At 52.0% G+C, this 22,045-nt stretch overlaps 1 protein-coding gene across 7 annotated transcripts in view; it reads left to right on the top strand.

Moving 5' to 3' along the window:
* The window catches only part of TRAPPC13 (trafficking protein particle complex 13), a 51,312-nt gene that overhangs the window by 22,946 nt on the left and 6,321 nt on the right, over positions 1 to 22,045 (top strand). For 5 of the 7 annotated variants that reach the window (XM_038765538.1, XM_038765532.1, XM_038765535.1 and 2 more), the window contains exons 2-9: positions 1,305 to 1,373; positions 2,509 to 2,608; positions 6,504 to 6,588; positions 7,962 to 8,089; positions 9,607 to 9,679; positions 10,099 to 10,143; positions 16,750 to 16,767; positions 19,227 to 19,360. In XM_038765538.1, coding sequence (XP_038621466.1) covers positions 1,307 to 1,373; positions 2,509 to 2,608; positions 6,504 to 6,588; positions 7,962 to 8,089; positions 9,607 to 9,679; positions 10,099 to 10,143; positions 16,750 to 16,767; positions 19,227 to 19,360 — 650 coding nt within the window. In that variant the 5' untranslated portion in view covers positions 1,305 to 1,306. The remainder of the gene's footprint in view (positions 1 to 1,304; positions 1,374 to 2,508; positions 2,609 to 6,503; positions 6,589 to 7,961; positions 8,090 to 9,606; positions 9,680 to 10,098; positions 10,144 to 16,749; positions 16,768 to 19,226; positions 19,361 to 22,045) is intronic. The other 2 variants (XM_038765533.1, XM_038765534.1) reach the window with 2 other exon arrangements.

Raw genomic sequence — 22,045 nt, 5'->3', positions numbered from 1 at the left:
ACCAAACATACTAACAAAATAAATAGAATAGATATGTACAAGTAAAATAAATAAATAATTAGAGTAATAAAAGGCTGTGAGCCCACTGTTGGGTAGGGACCATCTCTATATGTTGCCAACTTGTACTTCCCCAGCGCTTAGTACAGCGCTCTGCATACAATAAGCGCTCAATAAATACGATGGATTGATTGATTGATTGGAATACTGGCAGTGCGCTTTTCCTCTTAGGAGGCTTCGAATTTCTGCAGGTGAAGTGGGCTCTCATTTGCCTTCAGTTGATGCTATTTATTGAGCGCTTACTATGTGCCGAACACTGTACTCAGCGCTCGGGCAAGTATAGTACCACAGAATTAGCAGATCCGTTCCCTGCCCACAACGAGCTTGCAGTCTAGAGGGATTATCTTGCCTTGGGACTACCCGAGTGATGTGGTTTTGAGCGGCCGCAGGCGAGAGACGGTGTAGACGTTCTCTCGCCCTCCATTCGTTCAGTCGTATTTATTGAGCGCTTACTGTGGGCAGAGCACCGTACTAAGCGCTTGGAAAGTCCAGTTCAACAGTAAAGAGAGACAATCCCTGCCCACACGGGGTTTACAGTCTAGGATTGCCAGACACCCTTGCTAAGAGAAAGTCAACAGAGCAGTGCGGACGATCCCATTCGGAAACTTGTTCCCGCGTCTTCTCTGATGGAGGGAAGCCTTCCCTGACTGAGCCCTCCTTTCCTCTGCTCCCACTTATTATTATAATGACATTTATTAAGCGCTTACTATGTGCAAAGCACTGTTCTAAGTGCTGGGGAGGTTACAAGGTGATCGGGTTGTCCCACATGGGGGCTCACAGTCTTCCTCTTCATTTTACATGTACATATCCTATTTATTTTGTTAATATGTTTTGTTTCGTTGTCTGTCTCCCCCTTCTAGACTGTGCTCCCTTTATTCATTCCCCCCTCCCTCAGCCCCACAGCATTTGTGTCCATAACTGTCATTTATTTATTTCTACGAACGTCTGTCTCCCCCTCTAAACTATAAGCTCGTTGCGGAAAGGGGATGCGTCTTGTTATGTCGTTGTACCGGACTCTCCCAAGGTCTTAGTACGGTGCTCCGCACACAGTAAGTGCTCCATAAATACGATTGAAAGGACTGAAAGTGGTTTTCCCCCTCCGGTGATTCAAACCGGGCACTCGCTGCTGCTGAACGATGGATTTGGTCCTCCTCTTAGCGATGTCATTAGGAGGGGCTCGTCAACGGGCCCGAAGCCATCGCCCGAATGGTTCCTAACTTTTCCCTCCGGCTTTTCTGAATTTGCAGTGATGCGGCTAACCAAGCCCACGCTTTTCACCAATATTCCAGTGACCTGTGAAGACAAAGACTTACCGGGTATGTCCCTCCGTCCCGCCCCGCTCTGCGAGGTGATGTTTTGAACCCGCGTGCCGCATAGACGGCCGCGGTTCATTAGATTTTGAACTCTCGGGATGCGTCCCGGTTCGCGTGGGTGCGGTGGGTCTCCCGGTGGACCGCTCGTCTCGGAATCTGCCCAATCCCCTCGCGAACCTGCCGATATCCTCGGGATATGTCCCGGTTCACGTGGGTGCGATGGGTCTCCCGGTGGACCGCTCGTCTCGGAATCTACCCGATCCCCCCGTGAACCCGCCGATATCCTCAGCTGCAGGACGTCCTCCTGAACAACTTCCATGCGCCTCCCCCTTGTTGGGTGAAATTTCCTTTTTTTTTTTAGACCTTCTCCCCCCCGCCCCAGCTTCCCCTTGTCTTTGGGCTCGGGATATGCCCGACAACAATGATCTTTTCCGTCCACCGTCTTCACGGTGCCGTCAATTTCAGCCCCGATTCTTCCTTGCCACCGCCATTCCAGACTGAAGAGCCCAAATCCCTTTCATTCCTCCCACTCCAGCGCCTTAATAATAATAAATAATAATGATGGCATTTGTTAACCGCTTACTATGTGCAGAGCACTGCTCTAAGCGCTGGGGGGATTACAAGGTCCCACATGGGCCTCAGTTTTAATCCCCATACTATACTTGCCCAAGCGCTCAGTACAGTGTTCGGCACATAGTAAGCTCTCGATAAATAGCACCGACTGATCGATTGAAGGCAAATGAGAGCCCACTTCACCTGCAGAAATTCGAAGCCTCCTAAGAGGAAAAGCGCACTGCCAGTATTCCAATCAATCAATCAATCCATCGTATTTATTGAGCGCTTACTGTGTGCAGAGAGCTGTACTAGGCGCTGGGGAAGTACACGTTGGCAACATATAGAGACGGTCCCTACCCAACAGTGGGCTCACAGTCTTTTATTACTCTAGTTATTTGTTTATTTTACTTTCCACTGAGCCTCGCTGCTTCTCCTTCTCCGTAGCGAGCGGCCCCACGGCGACTCGAAGGGACCCGAGGGCCGTCCGTCGAAAATTCCCTGCCGTTTCTCCCGTTTCTTTCGCCCCTGAATTGAAGCGGCGTCGGGGTGGTTTTGACACGCGGGTAACCCTCCGTCCCCGCAGGCGATCTCTTCAATCAGCTCATGAGGGAGGACCCTTCCACCGTCAAGGGGGCAGAGACGCTGATGCTGGGCGAGATGCTCACCCTGCCCCAGAACTTCGGGTGAGACCAGAATGTCTGGCGCGGTCGGCGAGCCCCGTCCTTGGCCTCGACTGGCAGCGGGCGGAGTCGGCAGGGGCAAGCGCTTAGTACGGTGCTCTGCACACAGTAAGCGCTCAGTAAATACGATTGAATGAATTGGATCCTATTGAAGGGGTCGCGAGTGGCCCCCCGAGCGAGAGGTGGGCACGGCGGGCCTGGCTGGGCTCCATCCCGGCACCGTCGGCCACCCTGCGGGTCCGCCGTGACCCATGGTGGTTCTCCGCAGCGGGGGGAAAGGAGAAGCTTTTATTATAATGGCATTTATTAAGCGCTTACCATGTGCCAAGCACTGTTCTCAGCGCTGGCGAGGTTACAAGGTGATCAGGTTGTCCCACGGGGGGCTCACAGTCTTCATCCCCATTGTACAGATGAGGGGACTGAAGCACAGAGAATAATAATAATGATGGCATTTATGAAGCGCTTACTATGTACAAAGCACTATTCTAAGCGCTGGGAAGGTTACAAGGAGATCAGGTGGTCCCACGGGGGGCTCACAGTTTTAATCCCATTTTACAGATGAGGTCACTGAGGCCCAGAGAAGTGAAGTGACTTGCCCAGAGTCCCCCAGGTGACAAGTGGCGGAGCCGTGGTTTGAACCCACGACCTCCGACTCCAAAGCCCGGCCCCTTTCCGCCGAGCCACACTGCTTCTCCCAGAGAAGTTAAGTGACTTGCCCAAAGTCACACAGCTTTCTTGCCGGCCCACTTGCTTTATCGGGCCGTCAAACACGCGGTGCCCCGGCCGAGTGGGGAGCGCTGTAGTAAGCGCCTAGATGAAAGACACCACCCCTACACTCAAGGAGCTGACGGTGGGAAGCGGGAGATGGAAGGGCATGATTATTTGACATAGAGAGGGAGCAGGAGAAATCATCATCATCATCATCAATCGTATTTATTGAGCGCTTACTGTGTGCAGAGCACTGTACTAAGCGCTTGGGAAGTACAAGTGCTCGAGGCCGTAAGCTCCTCGAGCAGGCGCGTGTGGATTTTCCCCGTGAGTTTTTGTACGGTGCTTGGCACTCGGTGGGTGATGAAAATTGTTCACAACAGGAGTTTGGCAGGGTAGCCAGATAAACGACTTTTCATCCCCGTAAATCGAAAAGACGAACAAGCGCCCGACTGCCTACTAGGTGCCTCAAGCGTGTCGGATGTTGAGCGGGAAAGAAATTACCGGGACAAATGATTCCAGCCCGGTTTCTGGTCCACGGCGGAGAGAGACTAGCAGGACCACCCTCAACCCCACAGCACTTACGCTCGTACCTTCCGATGGCTAAATTATTTCCGTTAATATCCGTCTCCCCCTCGAGACTGAAAGCTCGCTGTGGGCACATAGGAAGTGCCCGATAAGTAACGTCGATTGATTTATTGATCGATCGACCGATGAGTTTAAAAAGAGAAAGGAACATTGGCAGCAGACGCAGCCGGAGGTGAAGGCTCCCAGACTGAGCCCCTTCCTTCCTCTCCCCCTCGTCCCTCCTTCCCTTCCCCACACCACCTGTATATATGGATATATGTTTGTACATATTTTTTTTTACTCTATTTATTTATCTATTTTATTTGTCCATATCTATTCTATTTATTTTATTTTGTTAGTATGTTTGGTTTTGTTCTCTGTCTCCCCCTTTTAGACTGTGAGCCCACCGTTGGGTAGGGACTGTCTCTAGATGTTGCCAATTTGTACTTCCCAAGCGCTTAGTCCAGTGCTCTGCACACAGTAAGCGCTCAATAAATACGATTGATGATGATGATGAAGGCCGGGACGGAGTGGCTCTCCCACGCCCGTTAACGTTGCAGCTGTTGACCGCCTGCCCTCCTCCTTCGTCCGGGAGGGTTGAGGATTTGTTTGGGAAGACGCAGAGGGCAGCTTCCCGTTCCTAAAATCAACCGATCGTATTTATTGAGCGCTTACTGTGTGCAGAGCACTGGACTAAGCGCTTGGGAAGTACAAGTTGGCAACATAAAATGACGTTCCCTCCCAATCTACCGAGGCCCAAAGCCACCCACTCCCCCGATTCAGGGTCAGGGCCCTGAGTCGTACCGAGGGGCTGAAAGGGACGGAGAGGGTGGTTCCCGGAGGGGAGATTATAATGATAGCATTTATTAAGCGCTTACTATGTGCAAAGCACCGTTCTAAGCACTGGGGAGGTTACAAGGGGGGCTCACTGTCTTAATCCCCGTTTCGCGGATGAGGTCACTGAGGCACAGAGAAGTTGTGACTTGCTCAAAGCCGCACAGCTGGCAATTGGCGGAGCCGGGATTTGAACCCATGACCTCGGACTCCAAAGCCCGGGCTCTTTCTACTGAGCCACGCTGCCTCTCGCCGGATTGTGTCGGACTCCCCCAAGCACTTAGTACAGTGCACTGCCCACAGTAGGCACTCGGTAAATACCATCGATCGATGGACTGATTGGTGGTGGGGGGAAAAACACCACCTCTAAATGTCCAGGTTATCTTTCCGGCAACGGATGATGCGTTCGGGAGCTCTGGAGACTTGAGGAGTTTAGAACAGTTCTTTGCACATAGCAAGCGCTTAATAAATGCTATTATTATTATTATTATTGTTGTTATTATTATTGTTATTATTATTATTTCTGGTTCTCCACAGTCGACTCTCGTCAGTCGTCATCAGCTTTAAAGAAGTCAATCCCTTTGCCCCTTCCTACGTCACCTCGCTGCTCTCCTGCTGCTTTCTATTTATTTTATTTTGTTAATAGGTTTTGTCTTTTAGACTGTGAGCCCACTGTTGGGTAGGGACCGTCTCTGTATGTTGCCAACTTGTACTTCCCAAGCGCTTAGTCCAGTGCTCTGCACACAGTAAGCGCTCAATAAATACGATTGATTGATTGATTGATTGTTTTGTTCTCTGTCTCCCCCTTCTAGACTGTGAGCCCACTTTTGGGTAGGGCCGTCTCTAGATGTTGCCAGCTTGGACTTCCCAAGCGCTTAGCACAGTCTGTGCACACAGTAAGCGCTCAATAAATACGATTGATTGGACTTCCCAAGCGCTTAGCACAGTGCTCTGCACACAGTAAGCGCTCAATAAATACGATTGAATGAATGAATGAATGAGGTGGCGTCCCAGCGAATGCCAGTGATTGATTGAAGCCGTCTCTTATTCATTCATTCATTCAATCGTATTTATTGAGCGCTTACTCTGTGCAGAGCACTGTACTAGGCGCTTGGGAAGTGCAAGTTGGCAACATCTAGAGACGGTCCCTACGTCTTAGTTATCAGGCGGCGCCTGCGATTTAGAGAAAGCTAACTCCAAAGCAGGAATCGTGGGAGCGGGTGGCTGGGAGGTGACACGGTTTGAGAAACCGCAAGCCGCCGTCCCCTGAATCCTCCCGGACAAGGGTCAGGGCCGCACGCGCGGCCGGATCTCGGATCCCAGCTATCCCCGCCGCGTCCGGGGAGGCCGGCCGAGGCGGAGGGGAAGCGGTGGCGATGTACTGAGCGCGATGCCCCAGCGCTTAGAACAGTGCTTTGCTTATAGTAAGCGCTTAACAAATGCCATCATTATTACTATTATAGGGAGGGTCTGAATCGCAGCCGCATCTCACTTATTTCTCTTAACATGCGGCCTAGGTCTTTTAGTTCTACGAGTGCCCAAAAGTTCACTCCCTAACCATTCTTAACCAGTCCTTATCACATCTTCTAAACCGTGAGCCCGCTGTTGGGTAGGGACCGTCTCGATATGTTGTCAACTTGTACTTCCTAAGCGCTTAGTCCAGTGCTCTGCACACAGTAAGCGCTCAATAAATACGATTGAATGAATGAATGAACCAGGCCGAGCTCCCCGCGCTCTTGGAACTGCCGCAAGGACTGGACCTTGACCCGAAACGCCTTTTCCCCGACAGGAACATCTTCCTGGGAGAGACCTTTTCCAGCTACATTAGCGTCCACAACGACAGCAGCCAGATGGTCAAGGACATCCTGGTCAAGGTGAGTGGCCATCAGCTGGAATTCTAGCCTGTCAGCCCGCTGTCGGGTAGGGACCCTCTCTATATGCTGCCAACTTGTCCTTCCCAAGCGCTTAGTCCAGTGTTCGGCACACAATAAGCGCTCAATAAGCTTCAAGGCTGTCCATCCCCTCGCCCCCTCCTACCTCACCTCCCTTCTGTCCTTCTCCAGCCCAGCCCGCACCCTCCGCTCCTCCGCCGCTAATCTCCTTACCGTACCTCGTTCTCGCCCATCCCGCCATCGACCCCCGGCCCACGTCCTCCCCCGGGCCTGGAATGCCCTCCCTCCGCCCATCCGCCAAGCTAGCTCTCTTCCTCCCTTCAAGGCCCTGCTGAGAGCTCACCTCCTCCAGGAGGCCTTCCCAGACTGAGCCCCTTCCTTCCTCTCCCCCTCGTCCCCCTCTCCATCCCCCCGTCTTACCTCCTTCCCTTCCCCACAGCACCTGTATATATGTATATATGGTTGTACATATTTATTACTCTATTTATTTATTTATTTATTTATTTTACTTGTACATTTCTATCCTATTTATTTTATTTTGTTGGTATGTTTGGTTCTGCTCTCTGTCTCCCCCTTTTAGACTGTGAGCCCACTGTTGGGTAGGGACTGTCTCTACGTGTTGCCAATTTGTACTTCCCAAGCGCTTAGTACAGTGCTCTGCACATAGTAAGCGCTCAATAAATATGATTGATTGATTGATTGACTGATTGAATAAGCTCTGGGAGAAGCAGCCTGGCCTAGTAGATAGAGCCAGCCCAGGCCTCGGAGTCGGAAGGACCTAGGTTCAAATCCCGGCTTCGCCCCTTGTCTGCCGCCGGACCTTTCATTTCTCTGGGCCTCAGTTTCCTCATCTGTGAAATGGGGATTAAGACTCGGAGCCCCACGCGGGCCAGCAGCCGTGTCCAACCCGATTTGCTCGTATCCACTCCGACGCTCAGGGGAGTGCGTGGCACACGGCAAGCGCTTAACCAGTACCACAATTATGATTATTACCACTTCGTTCCTTCTTCCCGGGAGGAGTTTGTTTCTTTTCTTCCTTCGGCGTTCGGTTGGACCGTCTCCCATTTCCTGGGGGGGCCTGCCGCACGGTCGTTCGGTTCGGTTTGAACGCTCTGGGACCGCCTGTTAACGTGGCACTCGATTCCTGCCGGTGGCGAAGGCAGGATGGCGCCGCCGCAGTCTCCAGCGGCCCCGGATACGCGACCATTGCCAGTGAAGATTGCATGGCCGGGGGGAGTCCAAATAGTTAGATAAGCGGGAGGAGGGAAGGATGAAGTCCTCTGTGGCAAAAGACAGTTCAGAAATCGGTCTCTTATAACTCGCGGGGTGGGGTGGTGTTCTCACCCGCTCTCCAGGCCGACCTGCAGACGAGCTCCCAACGCCTGAACCTGTCGGCGTCCAGTTCTGCGGTGGCCGAGCTGAAGCCGGACTGTTGCATCGACGATGTCATCCACCATGAAGTGAAAGAAATTGGGACGCACATGTAAGGGCTTTGTTTCCCCGCTTTTCCTTTCAGGCAGCGGGCTTCCGCGGAGAGCGGCGTGGCCCAGTGGAAAGAGCCCGGGCTTGGGAGCCAGAGATCTAATCCTGGCTCTCTCACTTGTCGGCTGTGTGACCTTGGGCAAGTCACTCAGCTTCTCTGGGCCTCAGTCTTCTCATCTGTAAAATGGGGATCCAATACCTGTCCTCCCTCCTAATTAGACTCACGGGGGACAAGGACTTTGTCCAGCCTGATTTCCTAGGATCTACCCTAGTACTGAGTGCAGTGCTTGGTACAATCATTCATTCAATCGTGTTTATTGAGCGCTTAGTGTGTGCAGAGCACTGTACTAAGCGCTTGGGAAGGACAAGGAATCAATCAATCAATCAATCGTATTTATTGAGCGCTTACTATGTGCAGAGCACTGTACTAAGCGCTTGGGAAGTACAAATTGGAAGGAAGCATGCATTCCGGTCCCAGCTCCGCCCCAACTTGCTGTGTGGCCTTGGGTGGGTCTCTTAACCTCTCTGGGTTTGTTTCCTAATCAGATGGGGCTAAGTGGTGTAAAGTTGCCTCAAAAAATTCAGTGTTATTGTTGTCATTCTTGTTTTGAGATTTGCCCAAAACATTCAGTTCATTCAATCGTATTTATTGAGCACTTACTGTGTGCAGAGCACTGTACTAAGCGCTTGGGAAGTACAAGTTGGCTCTTTGTGGGTGGGAATCGTGCCTATCAGCTCTACTATATTGTACTCTCCCAAGTACTTAGGACAACGTCTTCTAGACTGTGGGCCCACTGTTGGGTAGGGACCGTCTCTATATGTTGCCAACTTGGACTTCCCAAGCGCTTAGTCCAGTGCTCTGCACACAGTAAGCCCTCAATAAATACGATTGAATGAATGAATGAATGAATGCATAGTAAACCCTCAGGAAATACCACTGATTGATTGATTGATTATGTAAGCATCTTAGAGATCTTGAGGGACCCATATCTTGACTGTGAGCCCACTGTTGGGTAGGGACCGTCTCTATATGTTGCCAACTTGGACTTCCCAAGCGCTTAGTACAGTGCTCTGCACACAGTAAGCGCTCAATAAATACGATTGAATGAATGGATGAATGAATGCATAGTAAACCCTCAGGATATACCACTGATTGATTGATTGATTATGTAAGCATCTTAGAGATCTTGAGGGACCCATGTCTTGACTGTGAGCCCACTGTTGGGTAGGGACCGTCTCTATATGTTGCCAACTTTTACTTCCCAAGCGCTTAGCACGGTGCTCTGCACACAGTAAGCGCTCAATAAATACGATTGATTGATTGATTGATTGATTTCCCATTAAACAGCTCAGCTTCTCAGATGAAGTGGAAGAGTTGCCTCACCCTTTTGACCTCCTGCTAAGAAAGGCCAAACGTGCCGGTTCAGAGGTGATGCGAGGCGCTCAATGCAGCGCTCGGTACGCGGTAGGCGTTCAATAAGTACGACTGAATGGTTGGTTGCCCTGCCTGTCTTTCAGCCTGGTCTGTGCAGTCAGCTACACCACGCAGAGCGGGGAAAAGATGTACTTCAGGAAGTTCTTCAAGTTCCAGGTATGAAGCGGAAGGGTCTGGCGGCCGCGATGGCCTGCTTTTCTTGGCCCGCGCCAGGGTAATCGAGTGAGAGGGGAAGAGGATCCGCCTTGGAGGGATGACGGGCTTAACGGTGCTCAGCGCTTAGAATAATAAGCGCTTAATAAATGCCATTATTATTATCTGCTCCCCTCTTCCCGGGATGCCCCTCCCTTGCCGCGGCGCAAAGCAGCCACTTGGTAGCCATCGGAGAAAACGGTCTCCGGACCGTCCCGGGCCATCGTCTCGATCCTCCTCCCCTCGGGAAGGAGAATCGGGTTCGATTTGCGGGGAAGCTCTGAGGCCGCAGCTGCGGCGGCTTAGAGGTCAAGCTCCGGCCCGAGAGGTGGATTAGGAAAGACAGCCCTCTCGCTCATCCGCGTTCTTTTTTTTTTCGCCAGGTTCTCAAGCCCCTTGACGTGAAAACCAAATTTTACAATGCCGAGGTAAGCGTCGGATTCTCCCCACCCCTAGCGCCCTTTCAGAGTGATCGGGCAGAGTGGGAAAGGTTTCATTTCAACGGCAAAATCTCAATAGATTGAACAGAAAATCAGGCATTCCCCCCCCCCCCCGCCGCCCTCCCCCGCTTTCAAATAATAATATAATGATGGTATTTAAGCGCTTACTATGTGCAAAGCACTTTGGATCACTTTGCCGCACTAATTATCGGTGGAAAGCAAATGTCCGTTCAATCAAAGATCAGTAATCCGGACACCAGGGCTCCAAAATCAGCTGCTTCCGCTTCCAGTTTTCGGTTCCCTGAATGTGGACCACATCTCTCGGGGAGAAGGTTTACGTTTTGACGTCCAGTTTGCAGTTCCTCGTTCCCTTGTCGTGAAGCCCGACTTGCCTTTTCGTAGACTGCTCTGTAACTTTACCTGCTTTAGAGATTAGGAGGGCCAGCTGTAATCCTAACAAATGGAGTAAATCCCATCCACGGATCCAGATTGAAAGCCCGGTAGCTTTTGGAGATCAGCCGACTCCGGAGCGATTCTTCAAGGTGCTCCGTGGAGAATGTAATGTGGAAAACCATACTAAACAGACGCTGGGATGGTCACCCCTTCCGGGGAGACCCCCGGGATTGGCAGGACTCCTGCTGAGAACAGAAGGGAAGCCAGATCTCTCTCCCGGACATCCGGGCTCCAGGCCGGACCGTAGCTCCTCTCCCGGGCACCGTTGGAGGGAAATACCCCAACACGCAAGGAGAGGGAGGGTTTTTTCTGGGAATAAGTGGACGGGAGAAGGAAGGAAGGCGTTGTGTGGCGGAGGGAGAAAGAAGGAAGCGGTGGGAAGCCTGAGTCTCCGGGAAACCGGGGCGGGATTACTGGTCCTTCATTCGATTGTATTTATTGAGCGTTTACTGTGTGTGAAGCTTGGGAGAGTACAATATAACAATAAGCAGACACATTCCCTGCCCACAACGAGCTCACAGCCTTGGGGGGAGACATTAATAAAAAAATAAATTACAGATATATAAATGTGCTGTGGGGCTGGGAGGGAGGATGAATGGAGGAGCAAGTAAGAGCGGCGCAGAAGAGAAGAGGGCTCAGGGAAGGCTTCTTGGAGGAGATGGGCCTTCAATAAGGTTTTGAAGTGGGGGAGAGCAATTATCGGTCCGATAGGAGAAGGGAGGGCATTCCAGGCCAGAGGTAGGACGTGGGCGAGAGGTCGGCCGTGAGGCAGACGAGTCGGAGAAGCAGCGTGGCTTAATGGAAAGAGCCCGGGCCTTGGGAGTCAAGAAGTCGTGGATTCGAATCCCAGCTTTGCCTCATCAGCTGTGTGACTTTGGCCAAGTCACTTCACTTCTCTGTGCCTGTTACCTCATCTGTAAAATGGGGATGAAGATTGGGAGCCCCACGTGGAACAACCTGATTACCTTGTATCCACCCCAGCGCTTAGAAGAGTGCTTGGCACGTAGTAAGCGCTTAACAAATACCATCATGATTATTATTATTGGAGGTACAGTGAGGTGGTTACTGTTGCCAGGCAGGGACCGACATCCAAGCTGCCACTGGGCTGCTCCGAGCACTTGTCCGATCCAGTCCATTCAATCGTATTTATTGAGCGCTTACTGTGTGCAGAGCACTGGACTAAGCGCTTGGGAAGTCCAAGTTGGCAACATATGGAGACGGTCCCTACCCAACAGTGGACTCACAGTCTAGAAGGGGAAGACAGAGAACAAAACATATTGACAGAATAAAATAAATAGAACAAATATGTACAAGTAAAATAAATAAATAGAGTAATAAATCTGTACAAACATATATACAGGTGCTGTGGGGAAGGGAAGGAGGTAAGGCGGGAGGGATGGAGAGGGGGACGAGGGAAGAGAGCTAGCTTGGCAGATGTGCGGAGGGAGGGCATTCCGGGCCACGGGGAGGACGTGTGCCAGGGGTTGATGACGGGACAGGCGAGAACGAGGCATGGTGAGGAGGTTAGCAGCAGAGGAGCGGAGGGTGCGGGCTGGGCTGGAGAATCAATCAATCAATCAATCGTATTTACTGAGTGCTTACTGTGTGCAGAGCACTGTACTAAGCACTTGGGAAGTCCAAGTTGGCAACATATAGAGACAGTCCCTACCCAACAGTGGGCTCACAGTCTAGAAGGGGGAGACAGAGAACAAAACCAAACATACTAACAAAATAAAATAAATAGAATAGATATGTACAAGTAAGATAGAGTAATAAATATGTACAAACATATATACATATATACAGATGCTGTGGGGAAGGGAAGGAGGTAAGATGAGGGGGATGGAGAGGGGGATGAGGGGGAGAGGAAGGAAGGGGCTCAGTCTGGGAAGGCCTCCTGGAGGAGGTGAGCTCTCAGTAGGGCCTTGAAGGGAGGAAGAGAGCTAGCTTGGCAGATGGGCAGAGGGAGGGAATTCTGGGCCCGGGGGAGGACGTGGGCCGGGGGTTGACGGCGGGATGGGCGAGAACGAGGTACAGTGAGGAGGTGAGCGGCAGAGGAGCGGTGGGTGCGGGCTGGGCTGGAGAAGGAGAGAAGGGAGGGGAGGTAGGAGGAGGCGAGGGGATGGACAGCCTGGAAGCCGAGAGGGAGGAGTTTTTGCCTGATGTGTAGGCTGACTGGCAGCCACTGGAGATTTTTGAGGAGGGGAGTAATGTGCCCAGAGCGTTTCTGGACAAAGACAATCCGGGCAGCAGCATGAAGTATGGATTGAAGTGGGGAGAGACACGAGGATGGGAGATCAGAGAGAAGGCTGATGCAGTAGTCCAGGCGGGATAGGATGAGAGCTTGAACGAGAAAGAGAGAAAGGAGGTGAGGTAGGAGGGGGCGAGGGGATGGACAGCCTTGAAGCCCAGGGGGAGGAGTTTCTGCCCGATGCATAGGTTGATTGGTAGCCACTGGAGATTTTTGAGGAGGGGAGTAACATGCCCAGAGCCGCCTTGACAACTGCATCAGCCTCAGTCAGCGCTATTTACTGAGTACTTAACTATGTCCGGAGTACTGCACTAAGCGCTTGGGAGAGTGCGATACAACAGAATTAGCAGGCGCGCACCCTGCCCATAACGAATTTACAGTCTAGAGGCGAGCTTACGGTCCGCAGCCTCCTTGCTGACCTCTCGCCTCTCCCCACTCAGTGCCCTTACTTGGCTCTGCTGTCCGGATCGTTTTTCTATAAAAACGTTCAGTCCACTCCCCAAGAACCTCCAGTGGCTTCCCATCCACCCCCGCACCAAACGAACTCATTAGCTGCGGCGTTAAAACGCTCCATCAGCTCCCCCCCACTTACCTGACCTCACCGATTTCCTCCTGCAACAGTCTTCTAGCCTGTGAGCCCACTGTTGGGTAGGGACCGTCTCAATATGTTGCCAACTTGGACTTCCCAAGCGCTTAGTCCAGTGCTCTGCACACAGTAAGCGCTCAATAAATGCGATTGATTGATTGATTGGTACTGAGCGCTTACTATGTGCAGACCGCTGTTCTGAGCACTTGGGAGAGCACAATACAACAGAGTCAGTGGACGAGCTCCCTCCCTGCCACGAGCTTACTTCCCAAGCGCTTAGTACAGTGCTCTGCACACAGTAAGCGCTCAATAAATACGATTGAATGAATGGTAGCAAGCGCTTAATAAACGCCATCATCATTATTATTATTATTTCTGAATTCACCCTGGTTCTCCACAGTCGACTCTCGTCAGTCGTCATCAGCTTTCAAGAGGTCAATCCCCTTGCCCCTTCCTATGTCACCTCGCTGCTCTCCTGCTGCTTTCTATTTATTTTATTTTGTTAATGGGTTTTGTTTTGTTGTCTGTCTCCCCCTTCTAGACTGTGAGCCCACTGTTGGGTAGGGACCGGCTCTAGATGTCGCCAACTTGGACTTCCCAAGCGCTTAGTCCAGTGCTCTGCACACAGTAAGCGCTCAATAAATATGATTGAATGAATGAATGGAGGGGGGAGATGGATATTAAGATAAATTCTGGATATGGACATAAGCTCCGTGGGGTCGAGGATGGGTGAATAAAAGGTACAAATCCAAGTGGAAGAGAAAGGCGGAAGACGGGAGGTAACTTTGTCCCAAAATAGCGTTGTTTTTTTTTTGATGGCATTTATTAAGTGCTTACTATGTGCAAAGCACTGTTCTAAGCACTGGGGAGGTTACAAGTTGATCGGGTTGCCCCATGGGGGGCTCACAGTCTTAATCGCAGCCCCGTTTTACAGACGAGGTAACGGAGGCCCAGAGAAGTGAAGTGACTTGCCCAAAGTCACACAGCTGACAGTTGACGGAGCCAGGATTTGAACCCACGACCTCTGACTCCCAAGCCCGGGCTCTTTCCGCTGAGCCACGCTGCTTCAAGGGCAAACAGAAGGTCCTGGAAAAATAGTAATAATAATGATGATGGTATTTGTTAAGCGCTTACTATGTGCCAAGCGCTGTTCTAAGCGCTGGGGGGGATACAAGGTAATCAGGTTGTCCCACATGGGGCTCACAGCCTTAATCCCCATTTTACAGACGAGGGAACTGAGGCACAGAGAAGTGCAGTGAGCCGGTGGTTGAGTAGGGGCCGTCTCTATATATTGCTGCCTTGTACTTCCCAAGCGCCTAGTACAGTGCTCTGCACACAGCGCTTAATAAATATGATTGAATGAATGACTTGCCCAAGGTCACCCAGCTGACAAGTGGCGGAGCCGGGATTAGAACCCATGACCTCTGACTCCCAAGTCCAGCCTTTTTCCACTAAACCACGCTGCTTCTGCTAAAAAGGGCAGCCGGGTGGTGTAGTGAATAGAGCAGTGGCTGGGGCTTATCATCATCAATTGTATTTATTGAGCGCTTACTATGTGCAGAGCACTGTACTAAGCGTTTGGGAAGTACAAATTGGCAACATATAGAGACAGTCCCTACCCAACAGTGGGCTCACAGTCTAAAAGGGGGAGACAGAGAACAAAACCAAACATACTAACAAAATAAAATAAATAGGATCGATATGTACAAGTAAGATAAATAAATAAATAGAGTAATAAATATGTACAACCATATATCCATATATACAGGTGCTGTGGGGAAGGGAAGGAGGTAAGACGGGGGGGATGGAGAGGGGGACGAGGGGGAGAGGAAGGAAGGGGCTCAGTCTGGGAGGAGGGAGGCTCAGAAGGTCATGGGTTCTAATCCCGGCTCCGCCACCTGTCTGCTGTATGGCCTTGGGCAAGTTCACTTCTCTGTGCCTCAGTTACCTCACTTGGAAAATGGGGATTGAGATGGTGAGGCCCTTAAGGGACAGGGACTGTGTCCGACTTGATTTGCTTGTATGCACCCCGGCGCTTAGTAAAGTGCCTGGCAAATAATAATAATAATAACAATAACAATAATAATAATAATAATGGCGGCATTTATTAAGCGCTTACTATGTGCAAAGCACTGGTAAGCGCGTCACAAATACCATCGCTAATATCATTATTATTATTATTCTGTATACCTCAGTTATCTCATCAGTAAAATGGGGGTTAAGACTGTGAACCTAATGTGGGACAGGAACTTTGTTCAACCTGACTATGTTATATCTACCCCGGCACTTAGTACAGTGCCTGGCGCGTAGTAAATACTTAACAAATGCCATTTTATTCATATCTACCTATCTATCTATATATACATCTCTATATATATATTTATATCTCTGATATGCCATTATCATCATCATATATATGTATCTAAGATATATATATATATATTTGATGATGATGATGATAATGGCATTTATTAAGCGCTTACTATGTGCAAAGCACTGTTCCAAGCGCTGGGGAGGTTACAAGGTGATCAGGTTGTCCCGTGGGGGGCCCACAGTCTTAATCCCCATTTTACAGATGAGGGAACTGAGGCAAAGAGAAGTGAAGTGACTTGCCCGAAGTCCCACAGCTGACAATTGGCGGAGCTGGGATTTGAACCCATGACCTCTGACTCCAAAGCCCGGGCTCTTTCCACTGAGCCACGCTGCTTCTCTATATAATATAATAATATAATATAATATTACACGATATAATATATAATATTATATATAATATTATATATAGATATCTATATATAGATGTATTATAGAGAGATAGATATATATAGAGAGATAGATATATAAAGAGAGATATATATAGATATATATGAAAGAGGGGTAATCCTTCACCCCCAGAAAGATGACTTGGAGGTTGGCAAAGGCAGGCTGTGGGCTGGAGATGACCAGTTGGGCTGACAGTTTGTCCGTCTCGGGGTTTGTACTTCCCAAGCGCTTAGTACAGTGCTCTGCACACAGTAAGCGCTCAGTAAATACGATTAAATGAAGGAAGGGTGCCCGGTTAGTGCGTGGGTAAAGTCACAGCATCCTGGGGCCTCAAGGAGCCAGGAGGGATCCCGGGGCCCACGAAGGCACAGACCGACCCCTGTCCTTTGCGCGTGTCTACCTCAGTTTCCATTCTCGGGCACTAATGCCGCCGTGCATAGACGGGACCAAAATGCCCGGGCGCATTTTGTTCGGAAGTGCGTCGCCGTCGTCCTCCTTCGTTAACATTTAACGCCGATTTTTCTGTTTTTTATTTTCCCGTTAGAGTGACCTCAGTTCTGTGGTAATTTCATTTATTTTATTAGCGACGAGTCCGCTTCCCTTGGTCTCTTCTAATGGTCTCGGTGCCTCTTAACATCTCTGGAAAAACGCAGTGGGAAAGCAAAGTCGGTTCTGAATCCGCGTCCCCCCGGCACCGTTTGGCCGAAACCTAGAAGTAACCGTTCCAAATTGCGGAGGGTGGATGGAGGCCAGCCTCTTTTAGGGTTGGGGAAGCGCGTCGCCATCGTCCTCCTTCGTTAACATTTAACGCAGATTTTTCTGTTTTTTATTTTCCCGTTAGAGTGACCTCAGTTCTGTGGTAATTTCATTTATTTTACTAGCGACGAGTCCGCTTCCCTTGGTCTCTTCTAATGGTCTCGGTGCCTGTTAACATCTCTGGAAAAACGCAGTGGGAAAGCAAAGTCGGTTCTGAATCCGCGTCCCCCCGCCCCGGCACCGTTTGGCCGAAACCGAGAAGTAACCGTTCCAAATTGCGGAGGGCGGATGGAGGCCTGCCTCTTTTAGGGTTGGGGAAGCGCGTCGCCGTCGTCCTCCTTCGTTAACATTTAACGCAGATTTTTCTGTTTGTTTTTTATTTTCCCGTTAGAGTGACCTCAGTTCTGTGGTAATTTCATTTATTTTACTAGCGACGAGTCCGCTTCCCTTGGTCTCTTCTAATGGTCTCGGTGCCTCTTAACATCTCTGGAAAAACGCAGTGGGAAAGCAAAGTCGGTTCTGAATCCGCGTCCCCCCGGCACCGTTTGGCCGAAACCGAGAAGTAACCGTTCCAAATTGCGGAGGGCGGGTGGAGGCCTGCCTCTTTTAGGGTTGGGGGCATCTGATGCCCTGGGCTGACCCTCCCGTCGGCCGCTCGGCTTTCGAGAAAGACGGGAGCTGTGAGAATTCGGTGCCGGCCCGGCGATGCAGGCCTCGGTAGACCCCACTAGACGGGAAGAAGATCCCTTTCCTCTCCTTGGCCCGGCGGGGCAGTTCGGAGCCGCCTGGATCGGCAGACCCCCGATTTCCGCGTCCCCTTGGAGCCAGCCGGCGGGGGGACGGACCCCGCCTGCTCGCGGGGCGATTCCGACCAACTTCTGCTTCCCCACCGGGCTGCTTCTTTCTCTCTCTCTGTCCCACCCGGCTCTTTCTAAACCCAAGCCGGCAGTCAGCGCCCAGCCGCCCAGTACCTCGGTGGCGTCCCAAACAACGGATGGGTGGGATGCCGACCGAGTCGGTGGGGAAGGGCGAGGGGAGCGATGCCCTGGGCTCCGGTGACACTTGGGGCCTGGGTCTGAGAAGCCCCCAGCGGGCGGACCCCCTCCCTCGGGGTTGGCGCGACCGGGCGGCGCCCGGGGCTGGTTCCCTGGGGGCTTTTCCGGAACGAGGCCTGGGAAACGCTGAGGCGGGGCGAAAGCGGATGACTTGTGCTCCAGTGATCCGAACCCAAGGCACCCGTTAGGAGAGGGCCGGCCGAGCTCCCTAAGGAGAGGAGGCCAGCCTGGGAGCGGGCACGGCCCTCGCTCACCCGTAAGTCTCCATCAAGCTTCAACAGTCAAAGTGTCACCCGTTGCGGCAGTCCCCTGCCCGTGCGTGGGGCCGAGATAATAATGATTGTATCCGCTAAGCGCTTACTATGTGCAAAGCACCGTTCTAAGGGCTGCAAGGTCATCAGGTTGTCCCCCGGGGGGCTCCCAGTCTTCATCCCCGTTTTCCAGATGAGGGAACCGAGGCCTAGAGAAGCGAAGCGACTCGCCCAAAGTCCCACAGCTGACAGTTGGCAGAGCCGGGACCTGAACCGACGACCTCCGACTCCAAAGCCCGGGCTCTCTCCGCTGAGCCGCGCTGCTTCTCTGGAAAAGCCAAGTCGGTCCTCGGGAATCACAGAGTGAACCCCGGGCGGAGTAGCGGGGCGCTTTGGTGATCGATCAATCCATCAATCGTATTTATTGAGCGCTTACTGTGTGCACAGTACTGTGCTAAGCGCTTGGGAAGTCCAAGTTGGCAACATAGAGAGACGGTCCCTACCCAACAGCGGGCTCGCAGTCCGCGTCAACCCGCGGCCGGCCGCCTCGGCGGGGCCGGAGCCCGATCTCGGCTTCCCACCTGGGTTTTGGCTTGGTTTTTTTGCTCGGTGGGCGTCCGCTTTTGGGCCCCCCGGTTTGGCTGCCGGTTTTGGTTCTTCCGCCCCGCCTTCCCCCCTTCTTTTTCGAAACGGGTCAACCGGCCCGGGAGGGGAAGCGCCCGCGTCCCGGGCTCGCCGAGAGAGCGAGGCTTCTCCCCCCCGTCCATCGTCAGCTGGGGCCCGACCTCTCCGCTCCCAGGGTCCGCGCTGGGATGCTCGCTGCCGGCTTTCTCGCACTAATCGCCGCCGTCGCCTTGATTTGCAGGCTGAACTAATCACACCCGGGGGGGTTGAGCGGGGCGGCCCCCTCCCCGAGCGCGCCCCCGTAGCCGGCCTCTCCTCTCTTGCCGCCCCCGCAGACCGACGAAGTCTTCCTCGAGGCGCAGATCCAGAACATCACCACGTCCCCCATGTTCATGGAGAAGGTTTCCCTGGAGCCTTCCATCATGTACAACGTCACCGAGCTGAACGCCGCCAGTTTCGGCGGACGAGGGTGAGGACGCCGGGGGGCCCGCGGGCGTCCCCGCGGCAGCTCGGCTTCGGCTCATCGGGCCCGTTGGCGCATCAGTAGGTCGACCGTAATTATCGAGCGCTTACCGCATGCGCTGTGCTAAGCGCCTGGGAGGGCGCAGCGTGTCTGCTCCTCTGTTGAAGAGAAGCGGCGGCGTGCCTCAGTGGAAAGAGCCCGGGCTTTGGAGTCAGAGGTGGTGGGTTCAAATCCCAGCTGCCCCACTTGTCAGCTTTGGGCAAGTCGCTTCACCTCTCTGGGCCTCAGTTCCCTCATCTGGAAGACTGTGAGCCCCCCGTGGGACCGCTTGATCACCTTGTAACCTCCCCAGCGCTTAGAACAGTGCTTTGCACATAGGAAGCGCTTAATAAGTGCCATCATTATCATTATTATTGGGCCTGTTTGCCCATCAGTAGGTCAACCGTAATTATCAAGCGCTTACCGTGTGCGCTGTCCTAAGCGCCTGGGAGAGTGCAGTGTGTCTGCTGTTCTACTGAAGAAGAGAAGCAGTGTGGCTCAGTGGAAATCAATCAATCATCAATCGTATTTATTGAGCGCTTACTGTGTGCAGAGCACTGGACTAAGCGCTTGGAGCCCGGGCTTTGGAGTCAGAGGTCCTGGGTTCAAATCCCGGCTCCGCCACTTGTCAGCTGGGTGACTTGGGGCAAGTCACTTCATCATCATCATCATCATCATCAATCGTATTTATTGAGCGCTTACTGTGTGCAGAGCACTGTACTAAGCGCTTGGGAAGTCCAAATTGGCAACATCTAGAGACAGTCCCTACCCAACAGTGGGCTCACAGTCTAAAAGGGGGAGACAGAGGACAAAACCAAACATACTAACAAAATAAAATAAATAGAATAGATAGGTACAAATAAACTAAATAAATAAATAAATTCACTTCTCTGGGCCTCAGTTCCCTCGTCTGTAAAATGGGGGTGAAGACTGTGAGCCCCCCGTGGGACAACCTGATCACGTTGTAACCTCCCCGGCGCTTAGGACAGTGCTTTGCTCATAGTAAGCGCTTAATGCCATCATCATTATTATTATTATTATTATTGTACTCTCCCTAGTGCCTAGTAGAGTGCTGTGCACACAGTAGGCGCTCAATACAGAGGACCGACTGAGTGGGCTCTGATGATTCTGAACCCCTTAACAATCCCCAGCCGGAGCCGGAGTGGAGAACGGGGGCGACGGGACCCCCGAGGTCCCTGCAGGGGAGGCCTGGGTTTTCTTTTCTTTTTTGTGGTATTTGTTAAGCCCTTCCGATGCGCCAGGCACTGTACTGGGGTATCTCTCCGCTGTATCCACTCAGGTAGATACGGGTTGAACTCAGTCCCTGTCCCACCTGGGATTCACAGTCTTAATCCGCGGCTCGGTGGAAAGAGCCCGGGCTTGGGAGTCGGCGGTCATGGGTTCGAATCCCGGCTCCGCCACATGTCTGCCGTGTGACCTCGGGCAAGTCACTCCACTTCTCTGAGCCTCAGTGGCCTCATCTGTAAAATGGGGGTGAAGACCGTGAGCCCCATGTGGGACAACCTGATCACCTTGAATCCCCCCCCAGTGCTTAGAACAGTGCTTCGCGCATAGTAAGCGCTTAACAAATGCCGCCGTTATTATTAGTATTTTACGGATGAGGTCACTGAGGCCCAAAGAAGTGAAGTGACCTGCCCAGGGTCAAACAGCAGAGCAGTGGTGGAGCCGGGATTAGAACCCAGGTCCTTCTGACTCTCAGGCCGACGGCGGGGCCCGCTTCGTGGCTCGACCCGGGCTCCGGCGCCCAAGCCACTGTTTTTTTAATTTTTATGATAGCGTTTATTAAGCGCTTACTATGTGCAAAGCACTGTTCTAAGCGCTGAATGGCACCCACAAGATCCGGATAGCATTTATTAAGCGCTTACTATGTGCAAAGCACTGTTCTAAGCGCTGAATGGCACCCCCAAGATCCGGATGGGCGAGGCGGGGGGCCCTCGGCCGGGCGTCCGCGGCCCGTCCCTGGGGGTTCCCCGGCCTACGAGACTGGCACGGAAGCCCCCCCGGGATCCCGTCTCATGGGCAAGGCGGGCGCTGATGTACAGATAGTGGGAAGCGCTTAGCACAGTGCCCTGCACACAGTAAGCGCTCAATAAATACTATTGAATGAAAGGAGGGGGAAGAATGCGAAAGCGGATGGTTGCCTGAATATGCCAGGAGAGAATAGCAGAATCAGCATTTTTTTTTAGTGGTATTCGTTAATAATAATAATAATAATAGCATTTGTTAAGTGCTTACTATGTGCAAAGCACTGTTCTAAGCACTGGGGAGGATACAGGGTGATCAGGTTGCCCCACGTGGGGCTCACAGTCTTCATCCCCATTTTCCAGATGAGGGAACTGAGGCCCAGAGAAGTGAAGTGACTTGCCCAAAATCACACAGCGGACAAGTGGAGGAGCCGGGATTTGAACCCACGACCTCTGGCTCTCAAGCCCATGCTCTTTCCACTGAGCCACGCTGCGTTAAGCATTTACTATGTGTCGGGCGCTGTACTAAACGCTGGGGTAGGCACAAGCTAATCAGGTCGGACTCCATCCCTATCCCTGAGAAGCAGCGTGGCTCAGTGGAAAGAGCCCGGGCTTTGGAGTCAGAAGTCATTCATTCATTCATTCAGTCATATTTATTGAGCGCTTA

Source organism: Tachyglossus aculeatus, chromosome 23 (assembly GCF_015852505.1).
Source record: "Tachyglossus aculeatus isolate mTacAcu1 chromosome 23, mTacAcu1.pri, whole genome shotgun sequence".
Taxonomy (NCBI): domain Eukaryota; kingdom Metazoa; phylum Chordata; class Mammalia; order Monotremata; family Tachyglossidae; genus Tachyglossus; species Tachyglossus aculeatus.
This window is presented reverse-complemented; position numbering and strand designations above follow the sequence as displayed.